This window comes from Serinus canaria, chromosome 2 (assembly GCF_022539315.1).
Source record: "Serinus canaria isolate serCan28SL12 chromosome 2, serCan2020, whole genome shotgun sequence".
Classification (NCBI taxonomy): Eukaryota; Metazoa; Chordata; class Aves; order Passeriformes; family Fringillidae; genus Serinus; species Serinus canaria.
This window is the reverse complement of record NC_066315.1, coordinates 125,806,712-125,830,641: the sequence shown is the minus strand read 5'-3', so window position 1 is coordinate 125,830,641 and position 23,930 is coordinate 125,806,712. Positions and strand designations below refer to the sequence as shown.

At 35.3% G+C, this 23,930-nt stretch overlaps 1 protein-coding gene across 1 annotated transcript in view; it reads left to right on the top strand.

Annotated features, from left to right (window-relative positions):
* MMP16 (matrix metallopeptidase 16) overlaps nt 1–23,930 on the top strand; it is a 164,398-nt gene that overhangs the window by 92,288 nt on the left and 48,180 nt on the right. The window contains exon 4 of the mRNA XM_050971846.1: nt 5,389–5,693. Within this exon, the coding sequence (XP_050827803.1) occupies nt 5,389–5,693 (305 nt within the window). The remainder of the gene's footprint in view (nt 1–5,388; nt 5,694–23,930) is intronic.

Below are 23,930 nucleotides of genomic sequence, written 5' to 3'. Positions count from 1 at the left end.
AGATTTTATATTATCTTTTTGAATTAGAAAATAACCCAAAGCAAATAAAGGCCAAAAAAAGAGAACTAAGATTCTTTTCACACTTTTCAACAATTCCCTCCTTACAGGCTTATGACACATTAAATGAATGACATTTTAACCTGCTTTTTTTTCCTAAAATTTTAAATATATCTCTAGTATCAATAATCTGCTTCATTTTCCTCTGTGCCACTCCTCAATCTCTTTATAACCTGCAGGTTTCCAGCTGCATTGAAAACCTTCCAGTTGCAAGGTTCAACTGTGCCTTCCTGGCCAGTTGAACCTTGCAGTCTGAAGTGTGCTTGCTAAGCCAGTTTACCAATTCCTTCATAGAATGAGCAATTTCTCCTTCATTTCAGTGCATGCTACAGCTTACAATTTCTTTGGAAACCAAAACCAAAACCCCACAACAAAAACTCCCAAAAGCAAGCTCCCACACCTCCTTGCCCTGGAACTTTTCCATATTCTAGATGTGTAACATATTATGACATTGGATTTGTTAAAATAGCTTCCCTATAAAAACATTTGTCTGTCAAGTATTTTGCTAATATTGGGTTTTTGTCTCGGAAATCTCATCTCTTTCACATTTCATCTTCTTTTAATGAATGTTGAGGAGAATGTCATCCATGAAAATGAAGAGGCAAGATAATTATAAATTCTTTCAATCATGGCAGCAGTAGGTTGAAAATCAAACCCACAGAAAATCAAAAGTAATAGTTCTGGTTTAGGTTTAGTCAATGTGAGCAAGAGCTAAATGAGCCAAGATAGAACTCTTAGTCTGTAGCTACAAAGAGTCAGCAAACTGAAACTGGAAAAAAGTTGAAGCTAAAAAGCCTCATGTCAGTGAGAGATTAGTGAAGCAACTTCATAAGAACCAATTTGTAGAGAAATTATGGTGCAAAGTGAAATATGTTTTTGGCCAGAGGTAATTTATTACTTTCAATAAAAGTTATAGTGTGATTAAAAGACAGCCAAGCAAACAAACAAACAAAAAAAACCCAAAATCACCAACCCAAAAAACCATGAAAACAACAAACAAACCCCCAAAGTTTTGGTTCAGTTTAGGTTTGATTTGCATCAATGATAATGAAAAGGTTGTCAACAACTTTTTCAAATTAAATGTATGTTTCAATTCATTTTACTTGAACAGTTTCATATTGGGCACAGATCTTGCTTCAAACAGATTATTGACTGCATCTTTTTACCTATTCAGTTGAAATTCCTGCTCTTTCATCTGTTTAAATTTCAGATTACTGATTTTACACAGTCAAGTGAGGTGTATCCTGACAATCTTGCAAGGCTCCTGAAGCTGATGCAGCCAAAAATATGTCAGTAAAACATGTATAATTTTTCTTTAGGATATTCTGGGAAAGGAGTGGGAAGGGAAGGAAAACCCAAAGCTTTTCTGAAATCAATAAGACTCAGGATTCTAGAATAACACTCTCAAAACAAGACTCTTCAGGCAGCTGTAGAAATAGTACAGGAACATGCAAAGTGCATATCAATGATAAAATCTAATTGTTCTTGTGGAAGACATGTATTTTAAAATTTTAATGCTTGAAGCAACTATCAGGTTGAAAATCATGCAAAACCAGCAATGATAACCACAAAAAAGCATAATCAATTGATACATGGCTGTGGTTTTCTAAAAATAATAGCTCTCAAATTTATAAAAGGTATCACTCAGTTTATTAGTTCATAAAAAATGGCATTAAAATAAATATTTCATCCTATAATTTGCCCTTTTTTTAGTAATTACAGGATCTTCAACCTCTTTATAAAGTTGCACTGCCACTCTGGTCAAAGTCAGCTTTGGATCTTTCTCTCATTTGAACTTTGCTTTGAAATGATCACTAGACCTTGAGGCTAGGAAAGCAATACTTAGAAAAAAGATGGACTTTTTTAACGAAGGGCTTTGTCTTGCTATTCTTTCACTTTGCAATAAGAGTGGTTCTGGGTTGTCACGTCCTACACTTACTTCGATTTGAGTTCCATTATCTGGACATGATGAGTGTAAGATACCCAATTCCTGTCTTTTTTTTTTTTTTTTTATATTTACTCCTGTGGGAATTACCACTATTTCAGGTGATTTCTGGATTTAAGTTGTGGATCTAAATAGAAAAGTGTTCATGTGAGACATTATTTGCTATTGCAATCATAGGTCTAAACTGAAGACTTTTAAAAGATGAATCCTAGGATCTCTGGTAATTGATAGATTGTTTTTATAGATTGATTTTACTATGCTTCCCCCTTGGAGGGTGTATGATAAACAACATGAAAGAAATGTAACATAACTTGGGTTTCAGATATCTGCACTGGTGAATTATTGTAAGCAAAGTTCCCAGCAAGACAATTTCAATGTTTGTGTCATTCTTTTAGGATTGAACCTGGATTGTGTTTAACACATTAAAAGTGGACAGTTGTTTTCTGTAAACTCTCTTGTATATGAATAACTGCTGGTTCATGTAATTTCTCTTACAAGCTACACATTTCAGTATAATCTTGCCCACTCCAGAATGTTGATTTGGAAGCCAGAAATCTCTCTGGATTTAATACAGAAAGTATGCTTTGAAAAAAATATTACATTACAATGAATCAGGAGATGTAGAATGCTATTTCAAAAGTAAGTCAGTAGCTGAATCCCATGGAAAATATCTGCTATCACGGGTAGTCTACTCTAGCTTGGGAATGGGAAGCTAGCCCAATGGCTCAATTCTTCATTTGCAATCTGATTAAAACTTAATTCAATGTGGTGGAAAAGCAAGAAAATGTGAAATGATAAGTTTTAACATCTGAGTCAAACCCTTTCAGACTAACTAATCACTCAATTTACCACTAATACAAAATTCCAACCCATTTTTATCCAATTCCTCATTTCATATATAATAGCAGAAGGCCCTTCTTCTGTTTACCTATTACCAAAATGGGACTTTGACTAAGTACTAAGATTCCTAAATACCAAAAAAAAAAAAAAAAAAAGAAAAAAAAGAAAAAAATCAAACAAACAAACAGATAAAAAATCCCCAAAGCCCAAGCTGTATATTTCAGATGAACTTTTTCCTGTACCAATATTTCAGTTTTTCTAGACATGCTCTATTTTCCATAGGAGCCTGTTGATTCATTTGCCATATTTCTTATACAGGGCAAATAACAGAGGCTCCAATCCTTCACAGAGCTCTGCTTCAGGCAATACATGTGCCTTAGGGAGCTCACAGCAGGATTTACTGAGAGCACATCTGCCAGCTTTGTAATATAGCTTTGGATATTCTTAGCATAGCAACAGTGAAGTTTCTGGTAGTGGCAGTATAAGTGTTCCACTGTGATGTGGTTTTGAGTTTGTGTCACAGGACAGGTTCCAAAGTGCTTTACTTTCTCAGGGGGCACAGACAGCAGTTTATGAACTTGCTAATTAAAACATTTCAGAAAAACCTAATTCTCAAAGGCAGGAGCTTTCAGAGAGGGGTTCTGCAAGGGCTGATTGGTGGCACAGCGTGTCCAATATTTTTTTAATCCCAGAAAATGCAATGCAAGGCTGATCATAAAATTACTGATGACCAAACAATTACGAAGGGGCATAATAGAAACACTTTAAATTACATGACATTTACATCATGTAGATGTAAAGATCAGAGGATATTTTCTCTCTGACAGCAAGATCAGTACTGCAGTACTTTATAGTTCTGACAGAGGCAGTTTTAAAAGAGCATTAAAAATTGGATTGGGTTGAATAAAAATCACAGAAAATATTCAATGGACTGGAGAAAATGTCTTATAACCTGAGAATTAGAGAGTTCAAAATTTTAATTTCTTAGAGACAACAAAAAGATAATGACTTTGTAGTGCAGAAATGTCTTTTAAATGTCTTTGTGTGTAGGGGGAAAAATTTTGAAGCTCATGTATGTGAGAGAGAAAAGCAGAATGAGAACCAATAATACAAGCCAGGCAATTATTAAAATAGGCGCAAGTAGGAATTTGTTGTTAAATCACCTTTGGAACAAAAGATCAAACAAAACAGTGGATTCTCTACAATGTATTAGCTTATGATTTCTGTTGATATCTCTTTGGAACATACCAGCTAAAAAATTATGCTTTGGTTAGACAGCACTATTGGACTCAATACATTAAAATAATTTTGAGTGCGAGTCTAAATATGTAACTTTATGTTTTCCATATAAAGCTATGAACAAAACGTATATATGAAGTAAAATCTATAAAATTACACTTTTTTCCATTTATATAAACATAAATACCATATAATCAAGCCCTTTTAATGTACCAAACAAATCAATCATTCAAGGTTTATTCATGAAAGTATATTTGTTCTGCTTTAATGTGCCATGCTGTGTAAACTGGCAAAAATATTACATGTACTCTAGAACTATGCAATTTCTGAAATTTGTGCTGGACATTCAGTCAAGCACATGTCAAATGAACAAAGGGAATCTGATTGCAGCAGTTTCAGAGCAGACACAAACCTAAAAGAGTTTTTGCTGCCCGCACAAATAGAGTGGAAATGATGCAGAAAATTGGATAGGTCTGAAATTGATTGTTGACATTCATTTCTTGAATTCAATAATGAAAATTAGGATTTTTTTAAAGATAATTTCACTGTAATTTACTAACTATGAGAGTAAACTTCAATTTTGATATTATTTTTGACTTCAAGTATGTAACTTGAAGTAGTGGAGACTGAAATTTCTCTATAATACATGTTCTTGAGTTAGCACATAATTGGCTTCTATAAAATGATTTCTCTGATGGATTCTACAGAGTTATGCAAGATTTACAGATGTAATCAGATCATAAAAGGACATCTTAGCCTGAAGTCAAAAGGCTTTGTTTCTGATAAGGAATTTATCCAGTTGCAAATGCAAGAAGGCTTTGTGAATACTGGTTGGTGGTCACAGTATGGAGTTCTGCTTTTGTTAATGAACTCACTAATAAGTAAAAACTTCATTTCACTAAAAACATTTTTCTTTTGATCGGAAAGGACATGACATTCTTTAACTGTGAAGGATTCTAATTGTGGTCCAGGAGGTAAACAGTCAGTGGTTGATTATTTTGGTTTTCCCACTGTTAAGAATTTTTCATTTCAATATATTTTAAATATTTTAAATAAAAGATTTTTTTGTACTGCCAGGACTAAGCCAGCTAACAGAATAAGTTCTTGCTAAAAGGGCTATACAGATTGACACCATAATTTTGCACCAGCTTGTTTAAGAATACTCTTCCTAAAGTATATAATGCCAGACTAGCATGTTTTATTAAAAGCACAGAGCTTACAATAATTAAGGGGAAATGGTTATTAGCAGTGTCACTTACCACTCTGTTAAATTAAATCTATGTCATGTTTTTTTCTGTTTGTTTCAGCATAAAGAACGTCACTCCAAAAGTAGGTGATGCTGAAACCCGTAAAGCCATTCGCCGTGCCTTCGATGTGTGGCAGAATGTAACTCCTCTAACATTTGAAGAAGTTCCTTACATTGAATTGGAAAATGGCAAGAGAGACGTGGATATTACAATCATTTTTGCATCAGGTTTTCATGGAGATAGTTCTCCCTTTGATGGGGAGGGAGGATTTTTAGCTCATGCATATTTTCCTGGCCCAGGAATTGGGGGAGACACTCATTTTGACTCAGATGAGCCATGGACTTTGGGAAATCCCAATCATGATGGTAAGAGAAGATTTAATTTTAAATAAAATAGATATGTGGCATGAATTTTCAGTGAATAGAACTGCTTCCCTGTTCCCTTGTTCCTAAAGTCACATGGTTTTCTTTCCTTGGTTAACATTACTTTAGAAATATATTTGGTTGATTGCTCTCTTTGAATCCAAGGCTGAAAAGTATCTGTCTGATTGTAATACAGTATGAAAACATATTTTGCTTGAAAAACATTGAATTCTTATTAGGAAACTTCATGATCATTCAGACATTGTACTGGTGAATATTTACCTAAACTACTTTAGTTTTGCATCTTTTAATGTGTCAAACTTATTTAGGTTTAGGGGAAATGTGGATTATTTAGCAGTGGTACAAGAACTACTTCAGCTATCCCCCAATTCTGTGGATTCTAATGGACATAAAACCCAGTCTTCAGTTTGCATCTGTGATGATGCAGTGGCAGCATTTAGAGGCAAATCTTAAAGATGCTATTCCAAGAGCAGAATTGGTGTTTCCCAAAAACTTTTGAATGTCTTTTGGAATTGTTGATCTTAACATGTCAAATTTAAGTAAGTAGTACATTCCCCATAGTCAAATAAATGACTGCACACCTATCATTTACCAAATAAAGACTAAATATACCCTTTATTCTTCACAACTAAAATCTGGTCATTGCCAAGCTCTAAGGTGATGTGACTAAATTACTGCCATTATCTGGGAATGCTAATTAAAAGCTAAGTCTAACTTTGCATCTCTCCAAAACAGTATCAAAGAAGAGATTTTCAGTAGACATATTCTGTGTTTGGTGCTGTGACAGGTCTTGTTTCCAAGCATCTTTGGTTGTCCTGGTAGATCCCTCTAAGCCAGTTACATGAAGTTTGAGACATCTCTTCAGAGACACACAAACTGGATGTTTCTGGCATACAAAAGGCTGTAGAGATGGCAAGAAGTGGAGAACTGTTGTATTTCAATGTTACACTGAATTTGTGAATGATGAGAGGCTTTATCTAATTCCTTTTCTTTCCCCTTTTCACCTGAGACCCTCCAAGTAAAATTCAGAGCTTTTTATGTTGCAGTATTTGTAGCCTGGGGTCTGCAACAAAACCTTAATTTAGCATTTTAGGAGTATAAATATGGTGTTGTGAGTATTTAATTGGTGCAATACTTCTGCTGTGCTGGAGTCAGTTGAAGCAAGAGCTGTGTCAGGCACTGTAAAAGCCCTCAGTGGTGCAGTGGGTTCAAGACACTTCATTATTGGGAAACAAGCCCTAGATTCTTTCTGGAGCAAAAACTGTGGTATCGCGCAGCTCATGTTTGCCTTCTTCACACATTAACTCAAAGGAGCACTGGTGGGATTCCTCTGTTTGTGCAGTTCAGGTCCATAGTCAGTCACAGCCTTGTGAGGGTAATTGAAGGTGATTTTTTGTGTCTGGTTTTTGTGTTGGTTGGAGACCAACACTGCACATAATGTTCAGTGGTTTTTGGGCTATTGCTTGAAGCACTCAGGAAAATCTACATTGAAGTCAGGATGTCAGTTTAATTGGGCTAACTCTTTTGGAGCAGTTCAATACCTTGTATGAGAGTGAATGAACTTCTGGCTGTCTCATTCTTCTTTAACTTAAACAATTTTCATATTGCCAAATGGCGCTCATTTCTTTATAGGGCTTTTGAGGTTTGTGTTTTGTAGAGCAGTTTTCAAAAGCTATTGCTTGTATTAATGTATTTTAATATATTTTGATGAAAAAAATCAAGAGAAAGTAAATTGATGCTATTGCTAAAACTGTGATTTTAGAACTTTGAACTTTTATAATAAAAAGGTTTGCTATCTATATCACAAAGGTTTAACAGTTATGATTAGAAATTTTTCTGTGAATTTAACAACTTATGTACTTTGCTGTGCTTATATATACTTTTTTGAGGGACATTCCCGATAAAATAGAATATTCAATGTAAAAAATGGGATATTTTTTGAAAATACATGATAATTAATAAAAATATTTTACCAATGCAAGTTCTCTGAAGAATTTTGGCAACTGTTAGTTTCCTTGTTGATATGGTGGGAACTGTGAATCATAGGTCATATTTGTTGTCCAGAGAAAACTCCCCTGTCATTGTAGCCCTAGAAACATCAATAGATGTGCATTTCTTCTGAAACTGCAGGGCACCTGTTTGTCTGATTGGTGACTTTTAGCTATTAGGTAGGCCAGGTTTCCTCATTGTCTTACTGACTAGCTTGTGTTTAGGAATCCTGGAATATCATGCAGGTTTTGGGAGTTTTTTTGGTTTTGTTTGGGTGTTTTGTTGTGGTGGTTCTTGTTGTTGGGTTCTTTTTTTGTTTTGTTTTTGTGTTTGGTTTGGGGATTTTTTTTTTGTTTTGTTTTGTTGTTGTTTTGTTTGGTGTGAGGGTTTTTTGGTTAGGTTGTTGGAGTTTTTTTGTGACTGGGAAAAATTTCCAGTGGGAAAAAAAGACGAGCACACTATTTGGGATTGACAGGAAAGAAAGACATACAGCTCTCTTAGGCTTCCTATCATTTTGAGTTGAGTCTCAGAACACTGAAAAGCAGAAGGTTGAAAAATATATATGTGATCTTAGCTATGAGTCATTTTTCCCAGGCGAGTGTCAATTTTAAGATTCATTGTTCCAATAGTCCAATAGCTACCTTCATGTAGTATTATTATGAAATCCGGTAGAATGGGGAAAAGATTTGATGATTTATTTTTATTTTTAAACTTACTCTCACCCCAAGGGGCTGATTTTCTCTGATTTCTATTCCAGTATCCTAGAGAGATTCAAAAACACAGAGCAACTTGTTTACTTAGCAGCAAGAATGCAAAAATAAGATCCTTTTGAAAAGTCCTAGCCTCATTCTTCACGTTGTACTGTTCTAATGAAAACAGTTTATATGCCATTTACCTCAGAAAAGACAGGCAACTTAATGAAATGCTTTCATAAACTGTTGTCTTTTTTAAAGTAATTTTCATTCCAAATAAGGAATCATATAAAAAATCAGTATTCTGAGTATAGTTAATTACTACAGCAATTTGTTCTGACTACTTAATTGCAGTGTCTTCATACTTCAGGTTTTTGGTTGATTTGGTGGTTTTTTGTCCTATCACATTTGGTCAATTTTCTTGTATTTTTCTTTTGTTTAATCATTCTCTAGACTCCAAGGACAGTTGCAATAGAAATACATCATTTCCACAGCTCATTGATGCTTTCCTTTGTTCTCACTTCAGTGGTATGTTCTTATCAATCGTGTTCTGTGAAGAGATTTGTGCTTTGACTCCTCCCTCACCCTGAAGAATGAATGAGGATTTTGTAGGAGTAAAGACTAATGGGCCCATCACTCAGGAAAAAAAACTCCTATCATACAATTTTACACTTGCAGGCTTTCTACAAGGATATATTTCTTTGCTTTCATAATACTCTGTAAGCAGAGTACAGCTGGTACCTCAACTCCAGCTGAGCTGCGGAGGTCTTTTCTCTGAATTTCCCTCCATGGTGCTGCAGGTGATCCTAGAAATACTGCCAGAAAGAAGGACAATAGACTTAGCATCACAGGGAAGGAGTGGAAACAAGAACAGAATTTTTTTTGCCAGGGAATAAGGGAGATGCTGGAGGATAGAATATGGTTTACATTTATTTTCTTTCTTTTATTTTTTAATAAGGAAAGGGAACGCTATTCTTTCAACACTTTGTACAAAGTTTGTGTATTGGACTGTAGTCTTCCTTTAGTCAGCCCTCATCTTCTAGTTTCCTGTTTAGCACAACTACTTTTCAAGTTCCCATAGGAGTAGGCTGTTTCACTTACAGTAGTGTCCATTTCCTTTATGAGCTGCCTATCTAGATTTCAGGTGAGATAAGAGCCTTAGCTTCTTAAATTATTTGGAACAGGTTGGTTTCTTCATGCACCTTACAAAGTATCTTGTGCTTCTAGTCAATCTCAATTAAAACTCAGGTTATTCTGGTAGTGCTTGGCAAATACAGCAGAAGAAACACTTTTCAGGAACAGCCAATCAAACTGGATAGGATTTTACAGGAAAATATTTCACAATATCCGCACTTAAAGAAGTAAAAAGGTAAAGGTATAAACAGGAAATGGAAATCATGTTGCATAAGTAGATATCTGAAAAATCCTCACTTATTATGAAAAAATAAATCCTTATTTTCTTTTGAACTTGAAAACTGTAAACAAAACAAACAACCAGAAAGTGAAGAAAAAAGAAAGTGGAAGAAATCTTAATATACCAGCCTTGAGACTAGGGAGGGATTTCCTTGTTCCCATGACTCTAATCCAGTTAGGTGATATATATCCCCTCACTGTTTTTAAATTAAAATATTATGGACAATGAATGATGCATCTAAACCAAAAAGTGATAATGGCTTCTTCCTAGGATTAGCAGTACTTTGGAGATATTGTACTGTCAAAACCCTCAACAAAAAATATGTTTCAAAGTATTTTCTTCAATGACAATATTTCAAATGACTGTGATGAAATTTAAAGTCACTGCCAGGAAGCATCTCAGATAGGTACTGTTTCTGTAAATTTTCTGGTAGCTTGAAGAAGAATCCTGTCTTACATCCTGGTTTTTTGTACCAGAACTGAAAAGGGCATCTTATTAGCCTTATTGCACTGGTTTATCAAAATTGATTTCACATTTGTCTGTCTACATGTACTTAAGTTAGTTCAAACCTTTTTTAAAGCAGTTATTTTTTTTCTGGTAAATTACTGAATACATCAAAACCTATTTAAGGGAGTGTTAAACCAGTTTAAATTGAGAGTGCACTACTTTTAACTAGTTTAATTTAAGATTGACCTACTTGCAGAAGTGCAGCTTTTTAAAAAAAGGGTAAGATTTAGAAGAAGTGCTTGGGGAAAACAAGGATTTCTTGGGAGCTTAGTTTTCAAACACATTAGACATGATATATAATGTACCAATTACTTGATAAAATGTGACCACAGAACTGTGTCTTCCAGCAGCAGAAAATATTTGGCAAAAAACTAAGTGTAGATAAACACAGTTGATTAGTATTGGTAATTTGATTCTGTTATCTTCAAATCAGCAAGAGAAATAGAAGTCAAACTAAAATACATTATTTTTTACCCCTGTAGCAAATTTACCAAGGTAGATAGTCTACCATACTGAAATTCTGCAGAAAATATTTCTTCCATCAAAGAATATATGATAAATAATAAGTGGAACTGCCTTACAGAAGTAATAGATGGTTTTAGTATGTAAAGGATGGTTTTAGACATGTAAGGAGAATATTACTGCTAAGTACTTACATATATGTGAGATATTTTTAACTTGTGTATGCATAAAGCTCTGTCTTTGGGAAAACAAAAATTCAATAATTCAGTTTGGTTTATTTATTTGTTAATCCTCCAGCATTCAAAAAATTATTCAAGTTTTCAGGCAATAACTAGAAAACAAGCAAAGAAACCTGTCACTTTGTACCATGCTCTTTGTAGGTTGCCAAGTAAAAGCTTCTTGGAGCTGATGCAAATACAGTGTCTTGTGTAATGTACTTGGACTCCAGTTAGTGCATAGATTCTGCTGTGGGCACCGTGCTGGCAGCCAAGAAAAATTTATGAAAATCCTGATCTCTGAACTGCATAGATCAACTTGTAGTAAATTTCATTTGGCTGGCAGTGTGGTTGACACAGTGCAGGAGATAGATGCTATTGGAAATATGAACCAGTGGAGTTGTGAAAACCATCTCCTAAGGGAGCTCTGTGTCTTGAACAGTGCTCATGCTGTGGCTTGGTATAAAGGAAGCCAAGAATTTCAGATCAAAGGAAGCTCTGTATTACAATGTTAACATGGCTTTAATATCATAAAGCATAGTGATCTTAATTGATTATGTATGTTTTTTAATAAGCAATTATCAACATCAAATTTGATCTGAAACCAAGCAGTGTGACCTTCCAGTTTTCAAATGCTTATTTTCTAGTTCTGCACTAGAATAGATATGTAGAAGATTAATATCTTATTTGAATTTTTATTTTATAGTACTTGTGTATGTGCTTGTAAATAGAGAATTGCAAAAGTGGGTTCAGATCAAAGGTTATCCTACAAAATATCCTATTCCCAGTTAATAGCTATTAACAGATACTTAAAGCAGGGAATAAGAGCAGGGTAAACATATGGCAGTAAAACCCCAGCATATTCCCTCTTAGCTTCCAGTAATCTGTGGCTCATTGAATTTCTGAGGCACAGGCCATATTTTTGTGTTCAGTAGCCTGGGAGGGATTTCCTTTCATTAATCGCTGTAATCTCTTTTTGAACTCACGTAAGAATTTGGTATCCACAACATCCTGTGGCAATATGTCCTGTAGTTTAAGCAGACATGAGAGACTTCTTCTTTCTGATTTTTTTTAGACAGATGGATGCCCATATTGTAAGGAAGTAATTTTCTAATAATTTTATCTATTCCATTCATATTTTATGGGCCTCTGTCATATCTTGTTTACAGGATAAAGAGACCAAGACTGTGGAATTGCAGCCTTGTTTATATACAATTATAAGGTTAAGGAAGTGCAACTTCCATTTTAAATTGAAACTATTTGAGTGCAAAATGAGAGAATTAGAAATATTATAAAAGATGACAAACCCCAGCTATAGCATTTGTAATATTACATAGCAATGAACATGCCAGGATAATATTTCAAGGAGCTTTGCAAGTTGCAGGCATATTGAATAATAATTGCTTCTTTTAATTTCATCATTTTCCCTGAAATCCAATTTATTTCAGAAATCTATTAACACAAATAATACTTTCTGTCACTAAACCATAATATTTTCAGTATTTAAAAAGAAACCGGTTCTTCCCTTATCAGTAAGTGCATTTTGTGCTGCTAGAACATCCTCTGTCCTCAAACTTTCCAAACCTTCCTGGATTATACTTCCTGATGTGCACCTGTCCCATATCCAGTCACTCCAAGATCGTACCTAAAATCTTAACTCTCAGATATCCAGCATCTGATGCATAAAAAGTATCCTTGAAAATATTACCATGGTATACAAAGCTGCACTGGAGAACTGAAAAATCCCTTTCAGCTGTTGAAGAGATGGGAAATGATCAAAAAACCATAAATGGCCCTGTCTGCTTGTGAGGACTCAGTCACTGGACATAGGACTATGCAGATAGAAGAGGATCTGTCTGCTGGACCCCATCTACCAGCTGGAAGCCAGATGATGGAAAATGGTGACTGTTGGCAAAGTGCTCACCTCATTTTTATAATTTTTGGGGAGGATTTTGCTTTTGTGGAACACCCTTATGGCTTTGAGGAGAGCACTTCATTTGCATGTTTTTAAAAGGGAAATCTGTTTAAAACTGGCAGTCAGTGAAAGCAGTTTTGTGGATGACTCCAGCCCCATGTTCTAGATGTGTGTTTGACTAGATGTGTTTAATGCATCCCAAGGGCTCTCAGTGTGTAATATCTTATTCTCAGCTTCCTTCTTGGCCTAGCATTTCTAGATGCCCTATTATGCAAACTGAAAGAGAGGCTGAGGAATATGTTAAGAGAATTGACTTTGTGATATCCCTAATTAAAGCAGTGGGATTGTAGACCAAGAAGCACACCTTACATCATGCTTTTTATGTCTATAGAAGCAAGGTGATATTTGAAGTGTAGTGTAATTGCTAGAGACAGTCCTGATGCAGGCTTTGAACCAAAAAGGCAGCAGAGCCCGAGCCACCGAGTTGCATATTGCTTCGATCGTGGCGTAGGTAAACACAGCTCTTTGCAATCCTTTGTGGAGTAGTTAGGGAAGCTGCAAACTCAGCTATCCATTCAAACTGCAACTGCAGGTTATTTCCCACATAGCAGGGCCAGCAGAATTGCTTGCTTGCTTGCTTGTGTTTGCCATCTGCCTCGGTTTGTGATCAGCCAGCCCATCCTAAACTGCTAATGAAAAGTGTTAAAGCAGATCTGGCTGACTTTGCATGGGAATAAATGAGGAAAGTTCACATTGTCTGTTACATCGACTCTGCTGCCAAGGAAACATCTAGCTGAAAGGCAGCATGGGTCCTTGCAGACAATTTTGGCAGCATTTGCACCTAAAAGCACTGAAAAAAACCCTGCCTTTTTTTTCTTTTTTTTTTTTTTTTTAATTTTAAAGATGTCATTGTCTCAAAGAACTGTTTGTGCAACAGTGAAGTCGAATTTATCTACCAAAATGGATTAATTTAATCAGACCCTCATATGAGTATATTAGGAGAACTGAGTTTACATGGGGAAATTTAGTTGAAAAATGTTTGTTGAAGTGATTATTAAGTTGAAACTAACAGTGTTGGAGTTTTTGGCTTCATTTTCTCTTATTGTCTTATTTTCCCCCTGCAGTATAAGAGAAAAAAATTATTGGGAAGCCATTTTTGTTCAGACAAATAGATTTATTTTAAATGAATCCAAATGTAAAATGTGGGCCAACATTTTCATGATTGTTTTTATGACCCCACAACCTCTCACACACAAAAAACCCCCCTAACACTACATATACAAAAAAAACCCCAACCAAACAAATAAATACTCCTACCTTAATATTTCCTCCTTTTAGAAAGAAGCTTAACAGATTTTGAATACTGAATCTAAGAGAGCTTCATATTACTCTTACATGTTTCAGACAGTTTTACAGAATGGGGGAAAAAAGGAAAAAATAACATATTCCACTGCTTTTTGTTCTTATTCTCTATGCATTTTATAAGTGTTTACCATCAGGCAATATTTCCCATAAGGCCATATTTCTTTAAGATATATGATACCAACTAATAGTAGTGCTAAGAGAGGAACTTGCTTATGAGTTATGAGATTTCACACCAGAGACTGAATTTCACATTCTTGAAAGATTATTTGCTTTGAAGATCTTGTGAAAAGCCATATCTCAAACATGTTAAGAAAAAAAAAAAGAGAGAAAATTCCCTTTATTATTGCAAATAATTCAAAAACAGTTTACAACTGAAAAATCAGCTAATGAACGAATGGCTTGAAATTTTTTTTTTTTTTTTTCAATCTGGTCTCCTAGAAGCAGTAACTTAGGAAAGAGGCATTATCTATGAACCTAAAATTCTCCCTTTAGACAAAAAGTGACATTTCAGTCATTTAAAGCAGGCATCGGGCTTAGCATTCCAGCTCTCATGGGATCCAGGGTTCCTCAAGTCTCTGTTTGTTGCTAGGGACACTTAATCGAGACTTTTCCTTCAAGATAGCAGATTTAGGAAATACCAAAAATGCTCTATAGAATATATTAGAGCATTGCCATCTCATTTCCCCTGCCTTTTTAGGAGCAAACAGAGTCTGAAAAATCATGTTGCCAATTAATATGAATGTTGTCATGGTTTCCTGAGAGAACAAGACAAGAATTATACAGTAATTACATATTTAAGTACATATTTATTTATTAAGCAGAAATGTAATGCATATTGAAAAAGTAGAAATATGTAGATAACCCTAAAATATAATACTATGTCTGAATTTCAAGAATAGTATATAATTAACTAATGAAAGATTTTCTACAATCGCGTTCTCAAGTCTAGAGTATAATTTGTGCTTTTCCTGACAATTCTTCACTTCAAATTGCCCAAAATATTTGTTCTTGTGGCCAAAATGGTTTTTATGTATATTTAGAATTCTTCCTAACAGTTTGGGTTCCAAAAAGTGCTGAACAGGTAACACCAATAGCTGCAAACTTATACAGCTAAAATATTAGGTTGTGAAAAAAGATGAAAGCAGAAAAAAAACTCAAAAAAAACCAAACAACCCCAGATAAGTTAAAAGAGCAACATTTTTTTGCCTTTTCTTTTTTATCTGGTTGTTTTGGTTTTTTTAAGGTTTGAGTGCGTCCTCCAAGTCAGCCTATGATAAGTACTTCCTGGGTTTGTACATACATCACTTAAGTCCATGTCCTGTACTTCTATAATTATTGTTTTGCCAGCTACTTAAAAGAAAAGACCTAAGTCAAAAGCCAGAAGACTTGAGGGGGTGGAATTAATCTGACCATATGTTGATGTTTATGTCTGAGTTAATCTCATGGAGTCCCTTTAGAGTTATAGGAGAGATATATTGCCTTCCTGGGAAAGGTTTGTTGTATCTTGAAGTAGGGTGTCTAAAACAAACGAGATGAATGTTGTTCTGAAATACCTGTTTCTCATCTCTTGCTGTGAGAGATGCAGGTAGAGATGTTTGTGTTACAGTGTTGAGTAGCTAGATAACTTGCACTAGTGATGTTGAATAGTGCCATTTCAGATTAGAGGAGAACTGTAGTGATAAGAGCTTCAAAATAGCAGCACCAACTGGGGTCAAAAGAAATCTATCTCAGCCCCAGAGGTGGCTGTTTTGAGAGCAGCTCAGTATAGCAGTCAGAAAGGGTAGTTGCAGGCATAGGCTGTGCCCTGCCCCTCAGTATGGAAAGACAAACACTTGTCTTGGTCTGAATTCATAATTCACAAGTGGGTTGCACCTCTAAAAATTTGAATGCATAGTTGGTAGTATGGTAATGTGTAAACACACTCTTAGTTTCCCATTTCTAAGTCATACAGAGCACATTTCTTGTGATGCAGCTTAGAAATTGATACTACGTTGGTATGAGGAAATGGGATTACCACTGAATATTCAGGAAGCTGAAGATCCAGTAGAGATGTGGAATTGATGTTTTTAGCTCTGCTCCAGCTAGCAGTGCTAGCAGAAGCAGCAAAAGTAGAAGGGCCTACGTTTCAGGAAGAGTTAGCAAATAAAATACATATATAATAAACAGCCACCCCTTAGCTGTTTTTTGCCTTTAATAATTACTTGTGACATTGGAAGGGCTGGCCATAGTGGCTTGCAGAAGTGCAGAGGTGTGGTTCCCGCCTTCCTGAGTGTGGAAGCTCTGCTCTGAGAGCCATCAAACATGGAGCTTCTGGCACTGTCCCTCCTTCCTGCTGGGGCAAACTGATTGCCCCAGGCTGCAGTCCTGCTGAGCTTCTAATTCAGAGAAGAGGAAGTTCTAGGCTTGACATTCTTCCCCAGCCTACATTCTCATGTTCAGTCTGTCCTGAACTTTGCCAGGGGCAATGAACTCCTGCCTTCATCTTCCTCTCTAAGCAAATTCTTGCATAGTCTTCCAGGCCCAGGAGTATGGCTGAGCAGCCTGACCATCTTGTCCTCTCCAGCACCCTTTGCTCTGCCCTCTGCAATCTGTCACCTGGAGGCTGCCCCTCCATGGCAGGGTCCCAGTCATGTCCATGCCAACAAGTGCAGGGAGTCACTAGTGCGAACTGACCGTGTTCCCCGTGTTCTGGAGAGGCTTACAGCGCTCCCTCCAGCTAGAGGGGCACACAGCTGTGTGGATATAGAATCCTGGGATCTCAGCAGCAGATTCTCCAATAGATCAGAGCATTTCATAAGAGTAAATTTTAACAAAGTAAGACCTAAGTAGCAGATTTGTCTTTCTGTCACTTTCTCTGTATACACGATTCCCAGTTTGAAGTCGTCTCAATTTAAAATATGGTGCACACTTGGATCAGGTTTCTCTTTGAAGTCTTCAGACTTCTTAGAAAACTTGTCTTCTTTTCAGATCAGAGAACTTTTAATGATTTTTTTTCTTCTAATCACTTTGCCAATTAGGATTCAAAATTCCCACTTCTTTTTATCATCAATTTAATGAAAAAGACCCAAACCATGGACAAAACCCTCTTGACTTTTTTTTTTTCCTGAATGTGAATTTTAAAAAGCCAAGTAACAGTGAAGGAAGAATTGTCCATATAAAAACTTTACACACACACACACACACACACACACATATATATATATATATATATATATATATGTACAAACCACTATGTAACTGTTTAAAAATTCTCACAGTCTTGTGTCTGTGTTAGGATGCATTGATATGCTAATAAAGATAATAGCCTGGTTTTGGTAGGTTTAATGTGAGCTAATTTAGAGGATATTTTAATTACTCTCAGTGGTTTACTGGTACAGGGTGAAAAATTTATCAAACAAAAACTTAGCCAACACAAGATTTACACATAAATTAAATTCTGTGTGCATTCTGTTGAGGGGATTTTGTGATCTCTAGGACTCTCCCAGATTTCTAAAAGGTGGTGAGATGTTACAACAGGTTGCCCAGAGGAACTGTGGATGTCCCATCCCTGGAAGTGTTTAAGGCCAGGCTGGATGAGCAACCTGGTCTAGTGGAAGGTGTCCCTGCTCATGGCAGGAGGGTTGGAACTGGATGGTCATCAAGGTTCCTTCCAACCCAAGCCATCCTATGCTTCTGTGATTTCTGGCCCATGACAGATTACATCTATTGGATATATTTGCAGTATGACTTTGCCCTTCCTCCTGGCATTTACAGATATTTCTTCACAGGAAGACACAAAGAACACAGGGGTAAATAAATAAAAATAATACAAAAGAAGCCACCATGTTAACAAACCTGCACTTTAGAGACAAACCCTACAATTTTTTTGTCAAGACAAGGGTTCAATTTTAGTACAGCATCATGCACAATTAAGGTTCTCTTGCATTTATTCTCACTCACAGTGACATTTAGGAGTGGTAGAAAGATGTACATTCCCTTCACATGAGTGACCCACAGGGACCAGACGTGCAGGATAGATGAGGACTGTGTGATACATGCTCTTCTCATGCACATATCCAAATCCTCAATCCCAGCATGTGTTTATTTTCCTAGCTTTCAGAAAGCAGTTTTAAGTACTTGTCTAGCTTATTTTTGCCACTAAAAAATAAAAACAGAAACAATGAAAATACAGGAAAGAGTATCAATAAGTAAGGGCATTGCAGTATTTGCAGCATTTGTAATATAAGAGCTTTTCTAGCAAAATGCAAAATTCCATTGAAAGTCAAATTTATTTAAGATAGTCATTGTCTAAGCACAACCATGAAAACACCCAAAATAAATTTCATTCTGTTCATCTGTATGGCTTTATTACTAGAGAATGAAAATGCCATTTGAGAATAATACACAAATTCAGTAGTGGACCTGAGTGATGAAGTTGATCCCAGGAGCTAGAGATTCAACAAAAACGTAGGAGTTTGTTTAGATTTCTAGATTTTCTGTCACATCAGGGTTTCCTCAAAGCATGAAATAAAGACATAAGCATCATATTTTCAGAAGGAACACATACCATCCCATTGAAGCAAACTCTCACATCTTCTCTGCCTCCCCTAAGATCATCTCCAGCTGCTTCATTTGTCTCTCTTTGGGGAAGTTGGTATTGATTGACTAGTCAGAGTGGTTTGCAATTTTTTTCAGTACTAGTGATTGAAACTGTGAGAAAAAAGTGGAAATATTCTTATATCCATGCTTTTTATAAAGAGAAATTTAAGAATATCTAAAGTAATTATTTCCACCCATTTCAAGCGATTTACTAAAAGTTGTAGAATGTGGTTGGTAACAGATCTTAGTAGTAAGTCAGAAATTCTTTTCTTTTGCATGTCTTTGCCTTCTAAAGTACAGGCTGATATGTGTTATAAAAGAAAGTGGGCTTCTGACTTCTTCTAAATTCTGCCCAAAATAGGCAGAAACGGTAAAGCACTACCAGTATAGACTCACAGGCCACTAAACTCAAATGTTCTCATCAAATCTCATCAATAAGCTGAGTCACCTGAAGACAGCCTTGCTCTCTAGTAATGTGTCCTTGTCAAAATTCAAGCAAGCAATTTTGAATTTCACACTAATCTGTTAATCTTTTAAAAATAGAATAGTTTATCAAAAATATACACATATGGTTGTAGGTATTCTAAATTATAGACATTGTAATTCGAACAGACTTTGTATATAACAAACTGTATGTACCTCCTGTCCTGTCTGCATTTATATATGCACACATATATATATCACTAAGCCTACGGAAAGGAGTTTATTATGCATTTTTTGTATTAATAGTGTGAAAGAAGACATTTTTATGTCACTGTAGTTTGTGAAAATGAAAAAGCCTAAACATTTAGATATAATATTGGAAAATGATTGTTTAAAATAAAGTGTGGAAAAAATAGATAAGCTAAGTTCATGCAGAAAGTGGATATGCACTATATGATACACTTTTATTTAAAATGACAAAAAAATTAGTTTTATTCTTCATTTTTCAAAGGTGCTCCGTCCATCTATTAGCAAAACTCTCCTTCTAAAATAAACACCAGGCTACCAAATTTTAGTGCCAATGGCAGAAGTCTGAGATAATGTCAAGCAACTATATAGGATTTCTTAGACTGGAAAATGTAGCACCTTAATTTGGGTAAGAGTATTCCTATGATTTATATTTAGGCCCATGTCTACTCTCAGTATAGCATATATATGCATATATCATGCTTATGTAAATGCATACATAATATATTTGCTCAGTTCTGCTCTATTGTAATAAGGTCAGAGAGAGAAAGAATCTGCTTTCATGACTGACTGTTGAAATAGCATCTTCAAAATTCTGTCCTGTTTGGAATGGATAATAATAACAGAGATAACAAGGATTTTTTTTTTTTTTTTTTGTATGCTCTGTAAAGTACGACTCTTACTCTACAGTTTGTAGCATTTCAGCTGTTTGGACGCATCAGGTGGTACAAAGGAACAGAATAATGAAAATTCTTCATACATCGAACCGAAAGCAATGGGTATTTTGTGTGTGTGTAATATTTCTGTTTATTCATAAGCTTGCCTTTGAGATATTGTCTTGTTTAATGGGACTATAATAGAAGTGCAGATTTAAATTTCAGTTTGATGTGAATTTAATTAGAAAACATCTATCTGCATGATGGAAAATGAAATAAAATAGTCTATGGAAGAAAAAGTGTATGTCTATGTATAAAATATCTTTGTATTTTTACAATTGTTTGTAACTTGAAATTCAGTTTCTAGGGTTTCTTTTTCTTTTACTTGGGATGCAGAAGTCTTCAAAATTGAGGTCGCATGTTAAGCCATTAAGTTATTGCTTTTATAAATTGAACTCACCATTTAAAATGGAAATTATTGTCTTCAGAACTAGGTTTTCTTAATAGCTTACTATGGACAAACATATTAGCTTTGTTTTTTGTAGATGTGAAAAATAGTGTATATATTAGCTACAGGGAAAGGCTTCCCCGTACAACATGCTCCACACTGCTGACTGTTGAATATTTGATATATCAATACATATTTATATTCTGGAGTTTGGGCAGTGTTTTTATAGTCAGGCAGATTTAGTGCCTAAAATAGTTTATAGCCTTGGAGAAAAGTGTCAGTATAAAAATAATAATTTTATCTTAGTTCTTTACACACGGTATCTTTTTTTTCTTCCCTTGTGAAATCAAACTTGGGATAAAATAAAAAAACAATCACAAACTTTTTGAGCTTACAGCCATTTTACTCCAAATCTCCATACTAATGGGGAACACAAGAATAGAGACACACAAGTTTTCGACTTGTGAAATATATTTTCCAATATTTTTCTACTACTCTGTGGGTATACAACAAGATGCAACTGAGACTATGACAATGAATACTCACCATTGTATATCCTCAGTGGCAACATTTGCTTTAAAAATCTTTGTAGTCATATGGGTTTTATCTCTGTTATGACTTGTTCTACTTTGTGATGGTGCTTCATTTTGCTGTGTGGACTGAAATATGTCCTACTTGGATAATATATACTGAAATACAAAAATGATTTGGGAATCTCTTCTTCAACGGTGGCAACTGAAAATGTAAAAACTCCCCAATATCGATAGGATAACAAAGCTAGCCTGAATATGAATGCTCACTTGTTTTAACACTTCTTCAGCTTGTTCTGAGCACTGCCCAAGGAATTGAAGGTGGGCTACCTACCATCGACCTTGCAGTTACAAATACACTTCTGTGCAGCCTTGAGAAAAAGAGCAAGGCTTACAGAAGGTTGTCCTTCTGCACTCTCAGGAGCTTTTTACAGTAACTTTGAGGTACTCAGGGCAGTCTGCTCCCTAAAGCAGAGAGGCACTGAATAATTGTTGCCTAATTAGAGAAATCTAATCGTATGCAAAGCAAAAAGGATGGAAACTCAGATAGTAATAAGGCCCTACCTGTACTGAACACAGACAGCTCATCTTGGACTGGTTTAAACCTGAGTTTCAATTGCACTAAGTTATTTGGGTCAGTTCAAATTCAGGATGCCCTGGAGACAATCATGACTCTTGATGGAAATTGTTATGAATAATGGGGCTATTTGGCTACGAGTAGAAAATATGTTCCCTGTTAAATCATTGTCACCCCGGGCAAGAATATTATTCTCCCAGCTCTTTCCTCTGACCTTCTCCCTTCCCCCTTATTCATTTGCTCAAGGTCTGTTCTGGCTTTGCCACACTTAATGGCTCCCCTGATGGCTACAAGTTGCGTTGCATGAGGTGGAAATGACTAAATCCAGAGGGACAGTCAGACACTGAATGGAATGTTTGGGGGTTTTTGGTTGGTTGGGTTTTTTTTTTTTTTGTTCTGTTTTGTTTTGTTTTTTTGGTTTTTTTTTTTCTTTTTACATAATCTCCCCTATCCAAAAGATTAAAGGAGAAACAGGTACAATATCTGTTGTCTGACATGGTCCCACTGTCATTTAGTACTGCTATAGAAGTGCTCTACCATATGCTCATTATCTGTGATTCTGGAAAGAGGATATGCCAGTAGCTGAAAGTCAGTTTTATTTATTTCCCTGTTACTATGTATTTCTCCTTATTTTAGATCAACATGGAACAAAATGTAGAAATTTCTGGAAACTTGTATGGGGACTCAATAAGGACTGAGAATCAAAGGATGTATTGATTCTCCATGTATTGCATCAATGGCACAAGTAGATGTAATAGACTCTTCCAAGACTATGATTACCTGAGGTTTCTTGAAATTTTAGAAATTATAACTAGTTAACTTCCCAGACTTCCTGCCTCAAAATACTGACAGTAACAAGCCTAATGGCAGTGGTAGAATAAATACTTTTATTTCAAAGCAATTTGAAAATATAGTAAATAAAATGTGGCCAACTTGTTAGTGCATTTTTAGCATAAGAGTTAATATTCTTTGTTATGATGGAGGAAGAATGGGTATAGGAAAGAAATTTGCTTTCGGAAGATCTGAAAAGAAAAATCATGTTTCTTCTTAAATATTCAATACCAGGGAAAGAAATTTTGCCTTCTAATAAGCCTAATTTAGAACTTGCACAAAACTCAGAATAGAATTGAAAATAATGTGAGACTTTTCATCATAGTATGAAAGCTCAAGTAGAGTAACATGCTCCTCTTTCCATCTTAAACCTATGATTATTTAAAATTACATTAATTATTCCATTACAAGTGCAGAATGAAAACTTTTACGAAGTTCCTTATGTGCATTACTTCCTATGCTGATGTTAGCTACAGAAGCTGTGGATTACTCATATGAGATGATGTCAAGATCAGTTTTGTCTGCATATAGAAGGCCAGATTCAGATATCAAGAGCATTTGTCACCAGGACAGTCAGGCTTATCAAAACTATTGAAACAGCACATTGAGATTCTTCTTTGCTGTAAAAAGAGCTGCATCCAAGAAAAATATTGTCATAAAACATTTCATCTGGAAACCACATAATTATAAATGATACGATAAACTGCTCATTTCTAAAAGCACATAATGTCACATTAATTTTTGAAATATGTGGGTTTTTTTGCACAGTTATGTTTAATAGAAGATCAAGAACATTTAGTTGTCATATTTTCAAATTAAGAATCAGAAGTTATGAGAAGACTGTGAACTAAGCATATAGTTTTACTTGCGTCTGTTTTCATTATTTCATTCAAACATTTATTTCACAGACATCAACAAGGCTTCATACATCATGAAGGCATCTAGTGTTTCCTATTCCATACATACTTTGGATAAAGTTTATTTTATTGTGTCAACATGAGGAAATGCTTGAGAAATTGAAATACTGTCAACTATGTCCTCAAAGTACTATAATGTATATATGTGCAATTTTGTTGCTGATGCAACAATATTATTACTACTGACATTTTAAAAGTACTTCCAGATCAAGTTCCATCAGTGGAAAATAACTGTCTATCCCTAAAGAATCTACAGATTATAGGATAAAAATTAAGGTTGAACATTTTTTTTTTCATATTCCCAACCAATATATGACTATCAGGCCAGAGCATAAGCCTTTCATTATTTATACTTTCAGCAACAAACTACTTACTATAGGTGACACCAGTTTCACACAAGTTCAGCGTAGAAAAATTAGATGGTCAGCAGAGGCTGCTGATCTAAAGTACTTCT